The sequence below is a fragment of the Periplaneta americana genome, chromosome 5 (assembly GCF_040183065.1).
Source record: "Periplaneta americana isolate PAMFEO1 chromosome 5, P.americana_PAMFEO1_priV1, whole genome shotgun sequence".
NCBI lineage: Eukaryota > Metazoa > Arthropoda > Insecta > Blattodea > Blattidae > Periplaneta > Periplaneta americana.
In genome coordinates this window covers 66,031,747-66,054,103 of record NC_091121.1, presented here as the reverse complement: position 1 = coordinate 66,054,103, position 22,357 = coordinate 66,031,747, and the positions used below count along the sequence as shown (strand labels likewise).

At 36.5% G+C, this 22,357-nt stretch overlaps 1 protein-coding gene and 1 non-coding gene across 2 annotated transcripts in view; both read right to left on the bottom strand.

Annotated features, from left to right (window-relative positions):
- LOC138699784 (GTP-binding protein REM 1-like) overlaps positions 1-22,357 on the bottom strand; it is a 405,969-nt gene that overhangs the window by 208,042 nt on the left and 175,570 nt on the right. Inside the window, exon 2 of the mRNA XM_069825933.1 lies at positions 5,232-5,443. Within this exon, the coding sequence (XP_069682034.1) occupies positions 5,232-5,443 (212 nt within the window). The remainder of the gene's footprint in view (positions 1-5,231; positions 5,444-22,357) is intronic.
- Positions 5,799-5,874, bottom strand: TRNAC-GCA (transfer RNA cysteine (anticodon GCA)). Its single transcript has one exon. It is a non-coding gene; the product is annotated as a tRNA-Cys (tRNA).

Genomic DNA, 22,357 nt, shown 5'->3' with positions numbered 1-22,357 from the left:
ACCGTGTATAGTTTTTATACGAGACTTATGTAGAGTTGAGACAGAAAACGCTACTAATAAACCATGCATAAGCGATGGATATATAAACAGTCTGTAACTATACAATGGGAGTTGCTTTGCAGTAGTTATATATACACAAAACGCCTTGTTTAAGCGTTATATATAATAGGGAAAAATGGCCGCCTTTCTAACAGCTGTTCGTATCGACTGTCATTTTATGACGACGGTTGCCTTGTAACCACAAAAGAACAAACCAAAGAGCACAGAATAATAAGAATAATATTGCTGTAGCTTGTACTCTTTGACCAAATATAGTTGTATACAGGATGTTTAAAAAATACGGGGCATAATTTCAGGTATGTATTTCCCACATGTAGACAATCAAAATAGTTCATTACAACATGCGTCCGGAAATGCTTTATTTCCGAGTTATGGCCTTCACAACATTGAAATTCACCAGAACGTTTTTCTTTCCGCAGGTCGTTGCCGTCAAAGGAGACATTAAGAGGGCATTCTGACAGTTCATTCCGAGGCGAAGGTTACATTCAGTGTTGTGTAGGCGTTAGACTGTGCGACATGTATTCAAATCAAGAGCTGGCAGAGATACACTTCATGTACGGTAAGGCGGACGGCAATGCTGCGCTGGCTCGTCGTTTGTACCAGGAGAGGTACCCACAGCGACAATGTCCAGATCGGAAGACATTAATTGTACGTCTCCATTACCGTCTGTGCGAGTATGGAAAATTTAACTCTCCTGGTTTGGGAAGGGGACGACCAAGATCTACAACTCCAGAAGTACAGGAGGAGATTCTGGAGGCTGTGAACATGACTTCTTCTATCAGCACACGAAGGGTAGCGTTGCAAGTCAGTGTTCCTCATACGACCGTCTGGAGACTGTTGAAAGAGTATCAATTGTATCCTTATCATTTGCAACGTGTACAGGCCCTGTCACCAGCAGATTACCCTGCACGAGTTAGGTTCTGTCAGTGGTTCTTGCAGCAGTGTGGTGTAAATCCGAACTTTCCTGCCTTAGTATTATTTACAGATGAAGCACAGTTCACATGAGATGGCATAACAAATTTCCACAATCAGCATGTATGGGACAACATGTGGGCCGGTATCATTGGTGATCGATTAGTTGGACCCCATGTACTTGTAAACAGACTTACGGGCCAGGCGTACACAAACTTCCTGGAAAACACCATACCTCATGTTTTAGAAGACACTCCACTGATCAATCGTCAACACATTCACTTCTTGCATGATGGCGCTCCTGCACACTTCAGTCGTACGGCTCGCCGGTACTTGGATCGAAGGTTTCCTGATCGATGGATAAGTAGAGGTGGCCCAATTGCTTGGCCTCCACGCTCACCTGATCTGAACCCTCTCGATTTCTACTTGTGGGGCCATTTAAAATCATTGGTTTATTCGTCTCCGGTGCCTGATTTGGAATCCCTTCGGAATCGAATTGTGGCATGTTCTGAGGACATACGCAATACTCCTGGACTTTGGGATCGTGTTCGCAGGTCAATGAGACATCGATGTGAGGTCTGTATTCAAGCAGGAGGTGGACATTTTGAACATCTTCTGTAATGACAACGACCTGCGGAAAGAAAAACGTTCCGATGAATTTCAATGTTGTGAAGGCCATAACTCGGAAATGAAGCATTTCCGGACACATGTTGTAATGAACTATTTTGATTGTCTACATGTGGGAAATACATACCTGAAATTATGCCCCGTATTTTTTAAACACCCTGTATATCAGAGCCAGTTGTACTATTGATACTTAATACGGCACACGCTCTACCGGATGCAATAGAGAACCTCAGATATTCTATTACCTTTCGCAATGAAGTAATGACGAAACTATGACGTAGTTGTGTAACAGTTGTACTGTTATACACGACGTATGTAGTGATTATTAGTAAGGAATTTACACACGACGTATAAACGAACTACTCATTGTATAAGTATAAGACAGTTAAACGTCTGTATATAGAGTTTTTATTAGTAAGACCGATTATTTACAAAATCAGCCGGAACCTCAATCAGAGGCAATAAGAACTTATGGTATTTTATCAACAGGATATAACAAGACCAATAATTCTTATTGGATCACAGTAATAGATGTTTATTATGGTTTGCATACTGCTCAAATCAAAACAACAGGATTATGTTATGTAACACACTTGTTTAATTAAGACAATTCCTGACAATTTTTCTCTTCGTTTTCATTTTAACTGGGTGTCACACGAACTTCTATTTTCATGAACACTTCAAACATAAATACTCTATTATAAAACAATTGTTTTTATCTCTTCGAATAGTAGGCCTATAACAACAAGACTTGTGTATCTTTATAACTTATTCTCTGCAAGATGTGGTTTCTTTTGTTTCTCAATTATTTTCGCAATATCTGGATTAAGAGATATTGACGCTCTAAGCCACAAAACAAGTTTATATTTTTTATCCTTTGTTTGATCTAGTCTTGGCTTTATACGCTTCATTGTAGAGAAGAACTATTCGCAAGAACCAAACATGGAGAGTACATAGGCTGCAAATTTACACAGTGCAGTTTTAAATTACGTTATCTAAAATGACAAATTTGTATATTAGCACAGTTCACTGAACAGGAAAAAACGCTTTCGTGCATCTCATTTTTTCATTTCAATATAATATGTTGTAAATAATCAATAGTCAGATCACAGAGTCCATCTCAATATCTGGACAATAACAACAAAAGTTAAATGTGTAACTTATGTAGAAAACCGAAGCTGAGGAAAACGTGCTTAATGAAGCAGAAACACCGCTCCCGTGACACATCTCGCCTCTTCATAAATTAAGCGAATGTCAGAAAGTTCGTGAACAGAATATTCATCAACTCCGCTCATACCTGTCATAATTGCAAGTGACGTATCATTCGATTATGTCAGATGTTTAACACTACCGGTCTTGTTGGCTATTACTTCATGCCCCGTGACTTAGCTCATAACAGTTTCTTAGTCTTTCGCTATTACCAGGTTTTACAAAAATGTAGGACTCGCTAAAACTAATATTTTTGTGGAGAAACCGTTGCAATTGTAACAAAATTATTACAATGTTTCTTCAGTTAAATATGCTATACAACTTCCATCAATTTGGCTATTATATCCTTTACGCTGTGTGCTACATTTTTAGATGTTTTAAAGCCATAAATGCTTGTGTTTTTGTTATTTATCTTCCCTTCCGGCGGCAGACAAATTTAATGATCTATTCGGCTCTAGAACTCACTAATGTTAAGTCAAGGGAAGTTTTCTATTCTTGGGAAAATTATACTTTCATTTTTAACCCCTTCAGGCCTGATGTATATTATAGTGTACATTGTTTCTTTTTTTGGGATGTCTTCGATACTTTTTTTTTTAAATATTTTGAAAAATTCAATGTGACAGAAATGGAGAATATTATTTTTGAAACATTTCTATACCTGAATTAAGAATAAAATTTAAAATTTTGGGGCTCCAGGGCTCAAAATTGTCCCAAAATTTTTATTTTCTGTGAAGAATTGATTTGGGAATTTTGGATCCCCAGAATGATTATGTGACCAGTTTCTTTTCCAATTTTGTCTAATATAAATTCAGGTCTGAAGGGGTTAAGAAAAGGGAATTTCTGAAGATATCGCTTAAAACCCAGGGAAATTTCAGAATCAGTAGGAAGTGCAAATTTAAAATAAGAATAAGAAATAAGAATTTCATTGAGGATAATTCCAATAAGATCAATTTTATCTTGTCACTCATGCACGCTAATGGCCAAGCGATAATCGCCAATAATTTGAAGACATACTACAGAATGGGATCTATGAATTAAATAAAATAGTGAAAGAATAAAATATATCTATAGCAATATCTAACACTAAATTAGTAGCTTTTTATTGGCAATTCTATCAGTGAAAACTATGTCTAGTTAAAAAAATAGTTGAACAAATTAGCAACTTCAATTTTATTGTTTAAAAGATATCTTACTCTGGAAAAGTAGATTATAATATGAAATTAAATATATTAATGAGATGTGGTACAATAGAAAATCGTTAAACTAAAACAAGAAAAGAGACTACGATGAATTCTATAAAACAATAGCTAGATCAATAATTCGTCTATATGAGAGTAGGATACAAACTGCAGAGGTGAGATTTTTAAAATCAATAATGGGTCACATACGGTTAGATGAAAGAGATAAGAATTAGAAATAAATAGCATAAATGAAAGAATTGACTATTAGAGATGAAAATGGTTATACTACGTGTATCGAATGTTCAGTGAAAGATTGCTCAGAAGAATTATGAATTACAAGCTTAAGGGGACACAGAAATATAGCTCTATCTCACAAAAGATCGATAGACCAATTTGGAGTCTCAACAGGATGTTTGCCTACTGGAAGAAGAAGAAGAAGAAGAAGAAGAAGAAGAAGAAGAAGAAGAAAAAGAAGAAGAAAAAAGAAGAAGGAGAAATAGGAATTAAACAACTTTTCCAACTGGCTTACTGCAGTAGGGCCTACAATGTATGCCATTTAGTTTAAGAGAAGTCGCCATGCCTCAAAACCTACATACATAACAAATGTCAGTTCAAAATAAATATGTCACATGTATGTACTCAATATGGCCAACCCGCTCTCCAGATCTCACACACTATGATTTTTACTATGGTGTCACCTTAAGTCGCAGGTCTACCAGGCAAAAATCAGGAACTCGCAACATCTGCAACCCGCATGTCGACGCCCGTCATGTGACGACGTACATGTTTCAGAGTCTGCATTGAAATTGGTTGGAACGCGTTCACAGATCTGTGCCTGAATCTCTAAGGCCGCCATATTGAGCTCATTATGTGACATTTATATTTTTAAATTACATTCTCTATATATTGGGATTTTTGGGGCAATCTGTATAGGGACAGAAGCATAATTAAAACATATTTCTCAGTATCAAGGACGCTTAAATGGTATATTTTCTTTAACATTGCAAGTCAACTGTACAGAGAGAAAATATTTTCTTTTATTTGTATGACATTAAATTAAAATAGAAAAGTTTTTCTATAGTATGTCATTAAAAAGTTTCGATTATTCTTAACATGATTTCTGTATTTATGTCACTGTCCGATGAAGATTTGTGTTCATAACCGACACCAAAACTCAGCATAAGAGAGATTCTTAAAATGTCTGGATAGCAAATTTTGAGTGTGTAGAAATGTGCGATGTACCTGGGGATGCGATCTCTCTGCGGTATGCTGACATCGCTGTGGCTTGAGCCGGTCGAACTGACCGAGTTGATGGAGCGGGAGCGTCGGGACTTGAAGGAGTCCCCCAGGTTGAAGATCCCGTTGGGAGTGATAGAGAAGCTACGGACCCGGTAGTATTCCTGCTGTTCATCCCCGCATGTGTCCTCGGTCCGTCGCAGCTGTCCCAGCATCGGCTGCAAAGAGAACCACATGCAATTATTCAGAACTCTACACACAAGTGTTAATTTGATATCCATCCTCTATAAACTAGATGTGCATTCTCGCATTATTTTGACTTAACGGATCTCTGACAAATGCTGATCAGTGATCACATAATCATGGAATTCCACTGTTATATTGTTATATGATTTAGAATTTTCATAAAATTTAAAGTTGATTGGGGTAAGGGTAAATTTTTTAGAATTATTATTATTATTATTATTACATCACATATTCATTATATGAGGTCTCGCCTACCTCACTGAATATTACACGACTACTATGAAGTAGCCAATGTGTACTTTCATCATTTAAATCGAGAAAAATTCGTTCCGCCACCGGGAATCGAACCCGGGACCTCTCAGCTCTGCGCGCTGAGTGCTCTTTCCAACTGAGCTATGCCGGAACACGATTATTATTATTATTATTATTATTATTATTATTATTATTATTATTATTATTTCTAGCCGGAACTACATCGAATCGTAATAAAATCAACAGCGTGAAATCAAGCATGTTTGTTATCGACAGAATTTTAAAATAAAATTTATATTAAATTACTCTTCGATCAGGTGGAAAAATATAAACATAAACATATCTATACCTTAATGAAATTAAAATAAAGGAATAATTGAGGGAATTGCTTAATTAATCCTCCTCCATGACTCAATTTTCCATTCGTTATTAATGGAGAAAAATTCGCTCCGGCGCCGGGAACCCCAGTTCTACGCGCTGGGCGCTCTAACCACTGAGCTACCCCGAGGCTCAATTTACAGCACCAGATCGAATCTTTCTCCTTTGGTATCTTCCATTCTTTCATTCTCAATTTTACACCTACTGCAGTTATTTTTTTATCTTCTTTCTTTCATAATATCCTATTCCTAAAAAATTAAGTTTTTCAATTTTTTTTCTTTCAATGAAGCTGTGTTGGAAAGCGTGGATGAAGAAAGAATGATGCTGAAACTGATCAGCAAGAGGAAAAGGAATTGGTTGGGTCATTGGCTGAGAAGAAACTGCCTACTGAAGGATGCACTGGAAGAAATGATGAACGAGAGAAGAGTTCGGGGTAGAAGAAAATATCAGATCATGGACGACATTAAGATATAGCCTATGGATCATTTGAGGAAACGAAGAGGAAGGCAGAAAATAGGAAAAATTGGAGAAAGCTGGGTTTGCAGTGAAAGACCTGCCCTTGGACAAAACACTAAATGAATATATATTTCTCTCAACACAGTTCCTCCGATGTTTCTTTCTATCTAATCCTTACTACACTCTAAATTTCTTTCTCATCATTCCTGTTTCACTCTTAATTTTTCTCGTCGTATATCCTTCGCTCTTAATTTCTTTTTCGTAATCTATACTTCGTTCTTAATTTATTTTTCCCCATCCTTCCTTCGCTCTTAATTTCTTTTTCGTAATCTATACTTCGTTCTTAATTTATTTTTCCCCATCCTTCTTTCGCTCTTAATTTCTTCTCGTCATCCTTACTTCGCTCTTAATCTTTCTCGTCATCTTTCCCCTCCGTCGATAATTTCTACCTCGCCATCCTTCCTCTTTGACGTATTTATTTCTAGTCATCCTTTCCCTTTATCGATAATTTATTTATCGCTATCCTTCTCCTTCGTCGTTAATTTCTTTCTCGCCATCCTATCCTTTTACCGTTAATTTCTTTCTCGTTGTATTTCTCTTTCGTCGATACTTTCTTTCTCGCCATCCTTCCCCTTCGCCGTTAATTCCTTTCTCGTCATCCTATCCCTTCGTCATTAATTCTTTCTCGTCACCCTTCTCCTCGTCGTTAATTCTATGCTCATCATCCTTCCACTTAGTTAATTCCTTTCTCGTCATCCATCCCCTTTGTCATTAATTTCTTTCTCGTCATTCTTTCCCTTCGCCGTCTACTTCTTCCTAGAAAATTCTTTCCCTTCGTCAATTTCTCGTTCGTCATCCTTCTCTTTCGCCGTTAATTTCTTTCTCGTAATCATTCCTCCTCTGTTAATTTCCTTCTCGTAATCTTACTTTTGCCTCAAGCTGTAGGAAGTATATTAAACTTTCACTCAATTAGCATTCATACTGGTGCATAAAGTGTAGTAGTTTTGCGGATTTAATATTGCACATTCATTGGAATATTTTCAAATCAAGTCAGAATCGCTATAAAATTTTAAAGGGATTTATGGATCTGACTTCAGTTCCCAGTAATGAAACAAAATTGCAAGTTGCAATATTTGATACTCTGCGGTTTGCTGTAAACAACATAGGCCTATTCGAAATGTGCGCAATGTCTGGAGAAAAGGGCTCTGGGAGATGTTCGCTCTCTACTTTGCACCCAGTCTATTTTTTGCCTGGAGTTCCGAGTGGGGCATTATGGCCTCTTCCGCTAAGCGTCACTTCCGCAAGCGGGAATCGTAGGGTTAAATGACTCGCAAATGTATGAAGGAGCAGTTCGCGCAACAAACGAGCTGTTCTCTCGGGACCGTCCAACAAATGCACGGACTTTTGACGTCGCGTCCATTTCCGTTCCCTTGTCACGTGACCCAGACAGAGTATTTGTCTCTGCTCCCATTTCTAGGGTTGCGTTGGCTCCCGACCTGAGAATTGGACACAAAATTTACCGTTTCGGAGAAAAATCGTCCGCGGAGGTTGTAAGATTAATTGCGCTGCTCTGGGGAGAGTGGAACATCTGTTTGCTGTCGCTACTCTGCTGATTGCAGGACAACTAGTCAGCCAGGTGTGTCTAGAGTGATAGTGTAGGAGGATGGAGAAGAATACAACGAAAAAGATTAAAACTTGTAGGCTTATATGGAATTTTGTTATCACTCTATGCAATATCAAAAGGAATTATTTGCCGTTGCAGACGATACTGTTTATTGTTAACTTCTTTCTTTAGTCACAAACAAAATTCAGATATCTAGACCATGTAGTTTGTATGTAGGTGAAGGGTTTTATTAAAAGGTGACAGCTTTAGAGAATCTTCATTTCCTGGTAGACGACAGAGTGCTTTCACTTGACCGTGACGCTCGCATAAAGATTAACGTGCATTTGTCTCTATTTCTGGAACCTCAGGTTTCCTCATTTGCTGTAAATTGCCTTCCTAGATTCGATTCACTTCTTTCTGTGGGGGCACTTAAAGTCGCTGGTGTATTCGGCTGCTGTGGACAATAAAGGAACTTTTCGTCAGCGGCTTTTAAGAAACCTGGAGGTTCATTGCCGCCCTCACATAAGCCCGCCATTGGTCCCTATCCTGAGCAAGATTAATCCGCTCTCTAACATCATATCCCACCTCCCTCAAATACATTTTAATATTATCCTCCCATCTACGTCTCGGCCTCCCCAAAGCGTCTTTTTCACTCCGGCCTCCCAACTAACACTCTATATGCATTTCTGGATTCGCCCATACGTGATACATGCCCTGCCCATTTCAAATGTCTGTATTTAATGTTCCTAATTAAGTCAGGCGAAGAATACAATGGCGTCCAGTACTGCAATGTGTAACTTCTCCATTCTCCTGTAACTTCATCCCTCTTAGCCCAAAATATTTTCCTAAGCACCTTATTCTCAAACACCCTTAACCTATGTTCCTCTCTCAAAGTGAGGGTCCAAGTTTCACAACCATACAGAACAACCGGTAATATAACTGTTTTATAAATTCTTTCAGATTTTTTGACAGCAGACTGGATGATAAAAGCTTCTCAACCGAATAATAATAGGCATTTCCCATATTTTTTCTGTGTTTAATTTCCTCCCGAGTATCATTTAAATTTGTTACTGTTACTCCCAGGGGATTCTGAAAGGCTGTCAGACAATAAAGAACTATACCAGGAATTTGGGAGTATGTTCGAACCTCGATGCGACGACGAATTGCGGTCTGTATTCAGGCAGGAGACGAACATTTTGAACAGTTCATCTAAGGAAATATAATATATCAAAATGATTCCAGCAAACAAATGTATTGGAGTGCAATATGATCATATTTTCAAAGCTCTACTCAGAAACCAAGCATTTCCGGTTCCATGTTGATGTAACCATTTTTTCTTTTTATAGATACCGGTATGAGAAATCCATACCTGAAGTTTTGCCCACTTCTTCGTATACACACTGTAGTAAAATATATCCAACATTATATTCTTTGGTGTGATCCAAACCTGTGGAGTAACGTTAGTGCGTCTGACCGCGAAACCAGGTAGCCAGGGTTCGATTCCCGATTGGGGCAAGTTACCTGGTTGAGGTTTTTCCGGGGTTTTCCCTCAACCCAACATGAGCAAATGCTGGATAACTTTCGGTGCTGGACCCGGGATTATCACCTTCTTATCATTCAGAAGCTAAATAACCTGAGATGTTGATAAAGCGTCGTAAAATAACCTACTAAAAATATATATATTCTTTGCTGTGTTTCTTCATGAAGTGACTAAGAGTGTTTTTGAGATAATATAATTTATTATTTACATCATTTGACGAAATGACTATTTAAAATCTGTAGGCAATGAAAAGTTAGGGTTGATTTTTAAATATGTTAGCCTAATATTTTTAAATTTTTCATTATACGTTTTCTTTAAAGACAAATAATGAGTAATAATTCATATTTCAACATATATAAATAAAGACATAAATAAATAGATTCATTAATAAATACATATATAAATAAAGACATAAATAAATAGATTCATTAATAAATACATATATAAATAAAGACATAAATAAATAGATTCATTAATAAATACATATATAAATAAAGACATAAATAAATAGATTCATTAATAAATACATATATAAATAAAGACATAAATAAATAAATAAATAAATAAACCAACAAATGAACAAACGGACTAAAGGATAGACAGACAAATTAACTAACTAACAAATTAACAAAATAATTTATTAACAACAATCAAATTAATTAACATATATATAAATTAATTAATTTAGTAATTAATACAATATTATTTAATGAATGAATGAATATTTAATTGTATGTAATCAGCTGTGAAATTATTTACAAATAAGATATCGTGCCGAGTATATGAACGAATATTCTATAATATTTAATAAAATTCAAAACGTACAAATATATTAAATAACTTTATTCAACGGTAATTTGGAAATTGAAAAAACAGCAAACACATGTTCCACTCTCCCCAGAGCAGCGCAATTAATCTTACAACGTCCGCGGACGATATTTTTTCGAAACGGTAAATTTTGTACCCAATTCTTAGGTCGGGAGCCAGCGCTATGAATAACAGTTAATTATTCAATAATAATAATAATAATAATAATAATAATAATAATAATAATAATAATAATAATAATAATAATGCATTAAAACAGAATGTATTATTCACAGGACAAGTGAAGCGCCTTTTTTCTATCCACAAATAATTTTGTTGTAAATTAGTTATTTTACGACGCTTTATCAGCTGCTATGTTTATCTACCGTCTGAATGAGATGAAGGTTATAACGCCAGCGAAATGAGTCCAGGGTCCTGCGTCGAAAGTTGCTCTTAATAGGTTGAGGGAAAACTACGGAAAAACCTCAAACAGGTAACTTGTCTCAACCAGAATTTGAACCTGGGTCCGCTCGTTTTCACGGCCAGGGATGCAAACCGTTACTCCACAGCGGTGGACGTCACAGATAATTAACAAATAATATAGCCTGAGCACATGAAAAAATTCAATAAGTGTTATTATTTATCCATCCGTATGTGAGCAATGCAAAGCTTGTATTAACTTTTTACAGTTACGCATGTATAGTGCAAACGTCTGTTTCGCGTCCATATCAATGCACAACCGAGTATAATTATTTTTTAAATATATTGCAACCTCCCCATGGAATATAATAAACTCTTCCGGGCCCTCCCCCTTTGTGTATTGGAATGGACTCGTTCACATTGTTCAGTTTACCGGATATGACGCAAGCATTTCCATGGTAACCGAGGTCGAAGTAACGTGCCACAAAATTCGTCTAGTTTTTTTTAGTGTAGGTCGAATGTAGATGTTGCACATTGAAAAGTTTTTTGGACTTTATGTAGCAAGATATCTATCATCTGTAAAATTATCTTCAGCTACACCAGTTACAAGTCCCGTTTGAAAACTCTTAAACCATGCCAGTGGCCTATTTGGAGTTAGGCACTTTAAGATCTTTTCCATGTTAAAAATAATTGAGAGCAGGGCATAAAATTTAGTTTTATTTCCTTACATGGGTCGACAGTAAACTATGCCATTTCCATATGTTTCGTAAATTATAAACAGAAAATAAATTACACACAGGGATATCACAGAAAATGTGATAAAGAACTTAATTATTGCGAAACGAGTGATATGTGTTTTAAGAACAAAATGACCTCTCGTACCGATTTTAATTAAGTAATCATATTTAATAAATGAAAATAATCCCACACAATATTTAAGGGGTTAGGTACAGCTTACAGCAGTATAATTTTGGATATATTCAACATTCTTTTCCTCCATTACTGTATATTGTACAATAATGAAAATTAGTAGGTGTAAAACACTGTACTTCTGCTATATTAAAAAAGTATTTTTACGATTTAAAAAAATTATTTGCATTTTTTTTCAAAATTCAGTTCACTGTGCAATGATCAAGCGTCTCCCACATAACTCGAAAACTACTCAACATTCTGTGATGAAATTTTTTTAATGTATTTATGCAGGTCATATCTACAATATGATGAAAGATCACTTCTCTACCTTTGATGGATTTTCTGATAAAAAATAAATTCATTTAAAAATATGGTCAAATATCAGTATTATCTTATAACTAGACTTCGTGGAACTGCCACGAGAATCGCAAGGTTTACTGCGCACGCGGTATAATCAGTATGAGAAGCGGACGTGCAACGGATGGAGTATGCCTCTGATGTAAACACTGAGCAGTATACTGCGGTTACAATAAAACCTGTATCCTGCATTCAAGAAATATAATGAACGATCATTGAAGTAGGAAATGTCTAAACATGTAAATACACAATTGTTTTGTAGTGAGATATATTAACTCTTAAAGTTTAATGTAAGATACTCACATCATCCTTGAATATGTGCATTGGAGATAAGAGTTACGTACATTTTGAGCGACTGAAAAGTGAACCTCCTCCGATGGTCACTCAAACAATTTTTATATTGGGAAAAGGTACGTTCAACATCACACGATGTAATAGGTGCATATTTGAAGAACGGAAAGTCACTACTTTTTAGTACACCAACTTCAGACGTCTTCTCGTGACCTGATAGTACATCATTTATAATACGAAGTTGTGAATAGGCAGAATTTTTAGCAATAATGTTTCTCAACTTACATTCACTTTTTCTGAAATTAGTGAATTGTTATTTTGGATAACGGTTTGTGATACTTTATACACTATATTAAGGGCTTCTGAGAGTTGTAGTTTAGACGGTTCTAACAGGGTGATGCTTTTGTACACGATTTTAAAATTAGAATCAATGAACATAATATCTTCCAATAGCTGTCCAGAAGCAATGATTTTACAGCTGCAACAGCGGAACTGTCTGTGCTATCCAATGCATCAATTACCTCCATTATTTTGCCGTAATATTTTGCATAATAATTAACAGCATCCAACAACGTTTTCCAACGGATCAAGACCGGCTGCGGGGGTAAGGGTATTCCAGGGGCAATTGTTTGGAACAGCAACACACTCATTGTAGTATGTTTAATTGAATTCGTGTCTGCACTGAACAAATGTTAAGCTTTGACTATTCCAACCACAGTAATGCAAAAACATGTGCTTACATAGGTATACATTAGCTTTAGCTGCTCTATCTATTTGGACCGGTCACAACTCTTAACATGAACTGCTTATACTACGAGACCGGGCGGTCGCTCATCTCTTCTATACTACCGAACATCGGCATGCTGCGTGTGGCAATTCAACGAAGTCTACTTATAACATAGAATAAAAAAGATATTATTTATTAAGGAATGTAGTTGAAAGAGCATGATATTGTAAACGTGAGTTTCAGCAATAATATAAAAGAGAGAGAACATGAAAAGTTAACAAGTTTATGAGTTATGAGGGAAACGCTTCATCACTGCACTGTAAACTGCCACCATTTTGAATTTTGAAAAAAAAAATATATATAAACATTTTTTAATTGTAAAAATATTTTTTCATATAGCAGAAGGATAGTGTTTTTCAGATAGGTACCAATTTGCATTATTGTACAAGATACAGTAATGGAGGAAAAAAAATGTTGAATATTTCCAAAAATTTTACTGCTGTAAGCTGTAGGCCTACCTAACTCCTTACGAAAAGATAGATGGTATGCCTAAACCGAAATTATCGATTTGGTGATGCAATAAATATGTCTTTTCTTGAAAGTTTTGTAGTCAATTTCTCTTTGTACTTGATAGAATGATAAAAATAGTGGGTGACTGCTACACAGTTACCTGGTATCTCGTTAGCGTTAACTTTACTAACACTAAAAGACGTCGCTTGGCAACACTCAGGAGACCGCAGTCAGAAAGTTCCGTTCCTTAAGAAGCAGTTGTTTCCATGCCAACAGGCCACATGTTGCCATTCTTGCAGTATTGATCACATGAAGGTCTTACAACTCGTCACAATGTGTCTCCGATTGAGCTCCTTGCCTCAATTCAATTCCCTGAGTGGCAGAGAGAAGTGGATCTTCCCAATTTGTAGCTGTAGGGGTGGCGAAACAAGTTCAGTTTGAATTAATTGGATCCGAGGTTCGCTTGGTATGTGTACTGGTGCAAAGTGAGGTTGTAAATATGTACACTCATGGGAAGAAAAACTGGCCAGCTGACAAACGTCTTCGTGGCGTCCATGCTGTACAGATGTACTGAAGTTTTGCATCATACTATGTCTATGATTCCACTCACTGTTTCCCCCTCCCCCCGCCTTTAGAACGAACCTAACCCTGTTCTGCCGTTATCTGTCTCTAATTTAGATAATGATATCTCACAAAACTTTCATATATACGAATTTAACAACAAAGAAGTCTTCAGGTAGGGCAACCCATGATTATCAATGCGCATGCATGTGAAAAACACATTGGCAAAGTCTTATTTCCGAAGTGTGGGGTAGCTCATTGGTAAAACGTTTAACTACCTATTGTACCTATTTGAACACAAACTACTCTGTTATAAGATCCCCAACTTCTTGCTTGATTTTTTTTTTCAATTTGTATTTTCATGTGATGTTAGTTTTATTCCTCTATCGCTGTCGTAACATTTTGCTCAAGTTCATCGCTGCAGAACAATAATATATGTGACCCGTTGCGCGAAAAGGAACCTAAAGTTGTGAAAGGAAACTTTACAGGAGGACAAAATAACAAATTTGTGGTGTAAAAACTGCATTTCTATGTTTTGACATCTTGCGCTACCTGTAGGCGTTTTTACATACTAAACTAGGACGTAGATTTACACAGTGCTTCTTAAATACCTAAATCTTTCTTATAGTTGCTAAGAAAACAAATGCAAACTTTAATTGCATTTTTCTCGAAAAGTACATAATGTAATACCAACATTCAATAAGTGATATATTAAAAACTATAGTACCTAGAACCATGATTTTTTAAATGCTCAGTATTTCTTTCTGTTTTTGAAACCACAAAAAACAAAAAAAAAAAATGAAAAATCCGACTTTAGGTTCCATTCCTGCAACTAGTCACATATACTTAAATGATCATATAATGGAATAAAAGCGATAAATTACTTCGAAGTGACAACGCCAATTTTACTTCAACTAATAGCTTTCACAGACTTTTCTTATCGAATGATTCTATTGCACCTCGTGGTGTCTTGGCTATGATAGGCGTTTTCTGTATTGAAACCACATGAGGATCAAATATGTTAATGAGACTTTAGCTCTTAAAGTTACAAAAAATATGAAAAAAAAAATCGGTAATTAAATTTATGATATCCTTGTTTCTTATTTCATTTATTTGATATTCCAATAATTTCAGTTATGAAAAATACGAAAAAGACAGTGTCATTAAAGTTAACTAAACTCTGTAAATTATTTTTGAATTTGTAACTATTTTATTTAACTCAAATGTTTTAAATATCGTCCATATTCCCGTTCTTCATTCTTTAAAGCAGCGGTCATCAAAACACTGCACGCTCGGAGTAGCGTACCTTACCCGCGGACAAGACACAGCCCTAGCGTGCAATCGTCGCTGCTGGCGGGTATGCTGTCTCTCTATCCCTTGTGCACGACGGAGCAGAGTTCCTTACCCTCCATGCACTCTACCCGTTTCAGCGAGTGCTGACGATCACTGCTTTAAAGAATGGTATACATAGTGATTTATCAACATAAGTTATATAGGCCTATAGTTGGAATTATAAATTATTATTGTTCTGGTTAATATATCTGTTTCTATCTTAATATATGCTTTCGGGAGTATTAACAATTATTTATTTTATTTTATTTATTTAATCTGGCGGAGTTAAGGTCATAAAGCCTTCTCTACCACACCACCAGAATATAATTAGACATATACAAGAAACAAATGCAGAGAGAAGAAGGAAATTAGAAATAGAAGTAAAATTACAGATAATTACTTACTTACAAATGGCTTTAAGGAACCCGCAGGTTCATTGCCGCCCTCACATAAGCCCGGCCATCGGTCCCTATCCTGAGCAAGATTAATCCACTCTCTATCATCATATCCCACCTCCCTCAAATCCATTTTAATATTACCCTCCCATCTACGTCTCGGCCTCCCCAAAGGTCTTTTTCCCTCCGGCCTCCCAACTAACACTCTATATGCATTTCTGGATTCGCCCATACGTGCTACATGTCCTGCCCATCTCAAACGTCTGGATTTAATGTTCCTAATTATATCAGGTGAAGATATGCGTGCAGTTCTGCGTTGTGTAACTTTCTCCATTCTCCTGTAACTTCATACCTCTTAGCCCCAGATATTTTCCTAAGAACCTTATTCTCAAACACCCTTAATCTCTGTTCCTCTCTCAAAGTGAGAGTCCAAGTTTCACAACCATACAGAACAACCGGTAATATAACTGTTTTATAAATTCTAACTTTCAGATTTTTGACAGCAGACTAGATGACAAAAGCTTCTCAACCGAATAATAACAGACATTTCCCACATTTATTCTGCGTTTAATTTCCTCCGGAGTGTCATTTAAAAAATTACAGATAGACCTACAAATACAAAAAACAGAAATGCAAAAATAATGGGAGATATAATTTTATTTGAGTAACTCAACTATTATGTCCCTCATTGTACATACACTTAATTTCAAATAAGAGAAGAAGTGATTTTAGAACGATTAGCAATGGTTTTTATTTGATGGCGCCACAATAGGCTTATTGGTGTTACATTCCAATAATTCCTTTTTGAATTTTATTCTGGCAGGCGTACAGAGATGATTATTATATAAAAGTGCAGTCGCTCTTACGCCCATGTTCGATTATTATCATTTAAGAAAACTGAAGAGCGTGATGGAAGATGTTCCTTTGCTTCTTCGACTGAGAGTTTTGTACGTTAGACGATGTTTTAACACGGTCTGAAGGTCGTTGTTGCAACTAGAATCCTCAGTTTAAGTAGATGCTGTCTACATCCCAAAACTCGGCATCTTTTCTGCAGTCGACCTAGCAAGTTCTAGCAGCTAAGAATAATTTTCACTCCTTGTTTGAAGGAGATATTATGTTATTTTCTGAGAGAGGAAGTGAGCAATCAGCAACTTGTTTGTTCTACTAATGAAATGGGAATTCAAACTTTGAAAACTTAACTTGCTTAAACTTCTGACTCATCCATCTTTTTTGTTGGGGGGGGGGGGAGAGCCATGAAATCTCATGTTACAAATCACAGTTTATCAGCTCTGTTACAGAAGGGTTTGCATGCAACCCCTCGCACATCCTGGAGATCTGTTATGGATATTTGCGGCAGTTTTAAAATTGTAATTCGATTTCTTGTCACATTCTCATTTCTTCAATATCATACAACCTTTAAATAGGCCTATCTATGTATGTTGTCGCTTCAATAGCCATATCATTTTCTCTGAATAGGCTGTATACGTTGAAAGAACAATGAAAGCAATTTTAGTACCCATATAGCCTAAATGTACATAGTCACCGTGTTTCACACTTTAAGCACAGTCTAGTATATACAGTCACGAAGCTCAGTACGTAGGGAATATGCATCAATAGATAGTTGCTGACCACTAGGATCGCTACTATCGCCTCATCACAGACAATGCGAAATAGTACCTGCACAGTCTATTGTTCCTAGCATCCTCAACAACTCAAGCTTCGTGACTGTATATACTAGACTGTGCTTTAAGGTTGGTCTCGAGCGTTGGTTCGCATCCTGCTTGCAGTAATTAGATAGTTGGCTTTCTTTTTCTCGAGGTTTTCTCAAATTGTAAGACTAATGTCAAGTAATCTTATAGTGTAACCTCAGTTCGTTGGACTACATTATCTTAATTTGTTCATACTATATCATCAGTCCTCCCTTGTATTTAATGAAAAACTGTTTCCTTTTGTTTCCTTTACCTTCCCCTTTGTCCTTCTTGCTTAATTATTATTCATCTATTTCTAAATTATAGCTGAACACCTTCAATAATCCATTTATATACTCGATAGTTGTTATGGAAGACATAATTCAATGTTCAAGTGTCTAATATACAGGGTGAACCGTAATGTCAGAGGTTATTCTTTGAGATACTTCAAACAAAAGTGTTTAGTACAATTTTGCTCGTTTTTGCTTCGAGATAAAAATTGTTTTATATGAAACATATCATTGCGTGTTTTGGTAAAACCATTGACTGAATTCCCAATATACTCAGTCAATTTAAGGGAGGAGTGTATTATGATAATAAATTATTGAACGAACTTTAGTTTTGTCCTTTAAATGTGCAGAAATATGATCCGAACAAATGTAACTTTTCATTCTACAAAGGAATCTAGATACAGAGGTTATTAGGTCTGCGGAGTAGGTCTTACTATAAAATTGTTTAAATATGAATAAAATATGAAATGGAATGGAATTTAACTGAGGGGGACACGGATGGCCCAGCACTGCGACCTATTGAGATCTATTGCGCTAACCCTCGATATGGAATGAGTTGCGTGCCACAGATCCCCTACGCGCACCTCCCTAACCAATGACTCCCTTAACGACCGGTCCCTACAGCCGACAGAAATCCATATACCATTCCTGCTTCGGCAACTTCCCCAAGGCTTCCCTGTCGGTCCGAGGCGAAACTCCTCCCTCGAGTAGGTCCGCCTCGGGTGCTCGTTGCAGAAGCCATCCAACGTCGCTTAACTACAATCCACGGAGGCCGGTCGAGAGAGCCAGCAGCTTCGGGAGGCCGCCTGTAGAGTGATCTGAAAAACCAGAAATGGGATGATGAGGAAAGGATGATGGGGGAGGAAAGGAAGTGGCGAAGATGAGTGGGGTTCCAATAGCCTGTTAAAGTTACCTGATATTCATCCATAGCAGTGAGGGGAAAACCCCCGAAAAACCTCACCCAGGCAACTCGTCCTGACCGGGAATCAAACCCAGGAGCGCTAGGTTCGGAGTTAGACTCCCTAACCCCACAGCCACAACGGTGAAACTGAATAAAATATGACTTATTATAAACGAAAATACGGCGTTAATATGAAAATCAGAAAAGTGCCCTGGCGAAAACCGAGCCTCGAAAAATAAACCTAGGCGCCGACAGGGCCCATCAGATCTGAAGTACAGATGTTATCTGGAGTCCCGTGACGAAGATGTACAATTACGTAAAAAAATTGTTCAATATAAAAAAATTTCCTAGCAATTCTCACCGAAGTCAAAATGGGTAGCTAAGTTCACGATCTCCATAGACAATAATTCATCCATCAACCATAAAAGCACAATTATAGCGCTGGTGGTAGTGGTGATGGTGATAACTCGTAAAGATTCTTGTGAAGATTGTGAAGAATACTAGGAACCCCCAAATTGAAAGACTCGCTGATCACGTGATCTGTATGGAGTCTGGCTATATTTTAAGTCTGGACAGAATACTTTTCTTACATCATTCACTCAAGTTTCCCATCTGTGGCCGACGCACCGAAGAAGTAATTCTTTTAGCCTCCCGTAGGCGTTGCCCTTGGTGCACTATGGGAGGCGAATTACATAGAACCGTATGATTTTAATGAAGCAGTGGTGGAATTCATGTAGGTAGTGTAAACCGGAGTACCCAGCGAAAACCGAGCACCGTCTTTGTCCACCATAAGTTTCAATTGGACCCAACCGAGATTCGAACCCGGATGTAAGACACGCAATAAACGTTAAGTGTTAATTAAAATAATTTACCATTTCGTTTAGAGAAAGTAAAGTTATCATGTAACGTTTATTGAAATAAAGACTGGTATCAAGTAACTAATAAATCTCGTAACAGATCTATATCAAGGTAATTAAATTAAAATAAAAACAAAACAAATTACACAGATTTTATATAAATTGGAAATGGAATTAGACAAGGATACTCACTAAGCCTATTACTTTTTAATTTAATAATGGATTAATTAATTTCAGAAATGAAACAACAAAAAGAGAGCAGAAATATCAATATTGAATTAGGTCTATGCCGATGATACGGTATTGGCAGTTGAAAATGAAGATGACCTTTAAAAACTGCTGTTAGATTTTTTGCCGTACCAATTTAAACATTGAAAAGAGCTCGACTTTAACAATAAACAAAACACACAACGCTGTAAACTGGAATTCAGTAATAAAATTATTCAACAAGAGACTACCTCGACACACACACACAACTTTGTATGGCAATCTACAACAAGAGGTATACAATCAGGCTAATGAAAGATCAAGAATTTTTTTTTTATTTAACTAGCTAGCTAGCGAGTACAAATTAAAATTATAAAACAAAAATGTTTCTAGCCATTACCGTAAGAGCCAGGGTCGTGTACGGTGTAGTCTTAGCCAATAATATAACATAAAGTCTATAAAGAATATTAGGCGTTTTACGAAATAATATATTGAATATCTCAGAATAAACATAAAAACTAGAATATACAGGACGGCACAAAAGTAACAACACACTTATTTCACTTATGCTAATTTTAAATAATTTAAACATGATGTTAATTTTGAATAATTTGAACATGATACAGGCCCTACCAACAAATTACAGTACGCATCACTTCTTTTTATGTTCCAACTGTCTCCCGTCTTCATCAATACACCGTTGATTCACACACAGCTGAATGTTGTTGTCCAGATTGTTGGTTTTTCCTGTACCAATAAGTACAGTTAGTCGGTTTACAGATAACTTGAATGTGGCCTCATCAGACCACGAAATGTTAAGAAAGAAATTCTGGTCAAATCAATACTGATCGAGCATAATCATTTCACAAAATTGTAGCCGCCTGTCTGGATCATCTTCCAGCAACCCATGTATCAGGCGTGGACTGTACACTTTGAAGTTCTGTTGATGCAATATCCTTTGGATTGACCGACGTGACATTTCTGGATACTCTACTGCTAATCGTCTTGTGGATTTCTTTGGACTAATCATAACAGCCAGACAGATATTGAGTTTATTTTCCTCAGTTCGTACCGTGCTAGGTCGGCCAGTGCGAGGTGCATAAAACAGAACCTTCAGTTTCAAATTTATTAATTAAATTATAAACAGCCTTACGTATTGGTGGATTTGACTCGAAATGTTCTCTCCATTCTCTCAGTACAGCACTTACACCGCTTTGGTAAGCGGTCTTCAAAGCGAAAATTCTTTCTTCTTTCGTTAGCATTTTGTGGAAACTGTTACTTGTGTTGTCAGGACTAAGTTACTATTGTTAATAAATAAATTATTCATTTGTTAACACTACGCGTCATTTCCTGTTCCCTACCAACCATATCAACTACGTAATACTTCCTATTAACCTAGAAACATACATTCTCCAAGTGTGTAGGCTAGTTACTTTTGCACCACTCCGTATAAAACAACTGTGCGCCCAATTTTTACATATGCGGTGGAAACTAGATCTGATATTAGCGAAACTAAACAGATAAATGAGCAAATAAATTAAAAAACGTCTAAACGAGAAAACAAGATTAGAGCACGCAGACCTACAGGATTAAGACGTGAGACATGTGACATACAATCAATTAACGAGTTAGCAGAGGAAGAAATGAGTAGGATGAACACATAGCACTAAAGGACAAACCAGGAAGCATGAAAATACAAGGTGAATGAATGTAAAGTTTAAAATGATCGAGAAAATGATGAAAGTACAGTGATTTAATAGCCTACTTTTGAAATGTTTGATTATGACTTTTCTATAATTACAGTCCTAATAGAGAGCGCTCACCGGGAAACTGATTTAACTCACGTAAGTGCCGTCGGCCTTTAGTTCGATGGCGACTGCCGAGGAAATGTGTATAGGCTCATATTTCTCCTTGAAGGATTTTTGTTTAGTAGCGTGGACAGATAGCATAGGGTGAAGGGACATAAAAGTTATGGCGTTAGTATACAGCTGACTTCCATTCAGTGCAATTTGTGACAATGCAGTAGGCCTACACATTAGAACAGCGACTCTTCATTTATAATACTGTATGTAGTATATTACAAAGAAATAGTACAAAAAATGTAGTGCGAAAATATCCTGACGTTCAACAACCATCTCATTCAACATTCCACAATTTAGTAAAAAGTGAGAGAAACCGGTTTATTTTTAAATAAAAAAGAGGCCCACAAATCGCGTTGCAACTGAAGAAAAACTTGATAACATAGGCTATAAACTAGAACAATCTCCCACTAAATCGTTAAGAAAGTTGGATTAACAGGTGGGTCATTCCATGCAAAAAAGTATGTTTCTGAACCATGATGTCTCAAAAGTTAAAAATATTGTAATAAGTTATTTTGTATGTTCTAAATATGATTTCAAGCA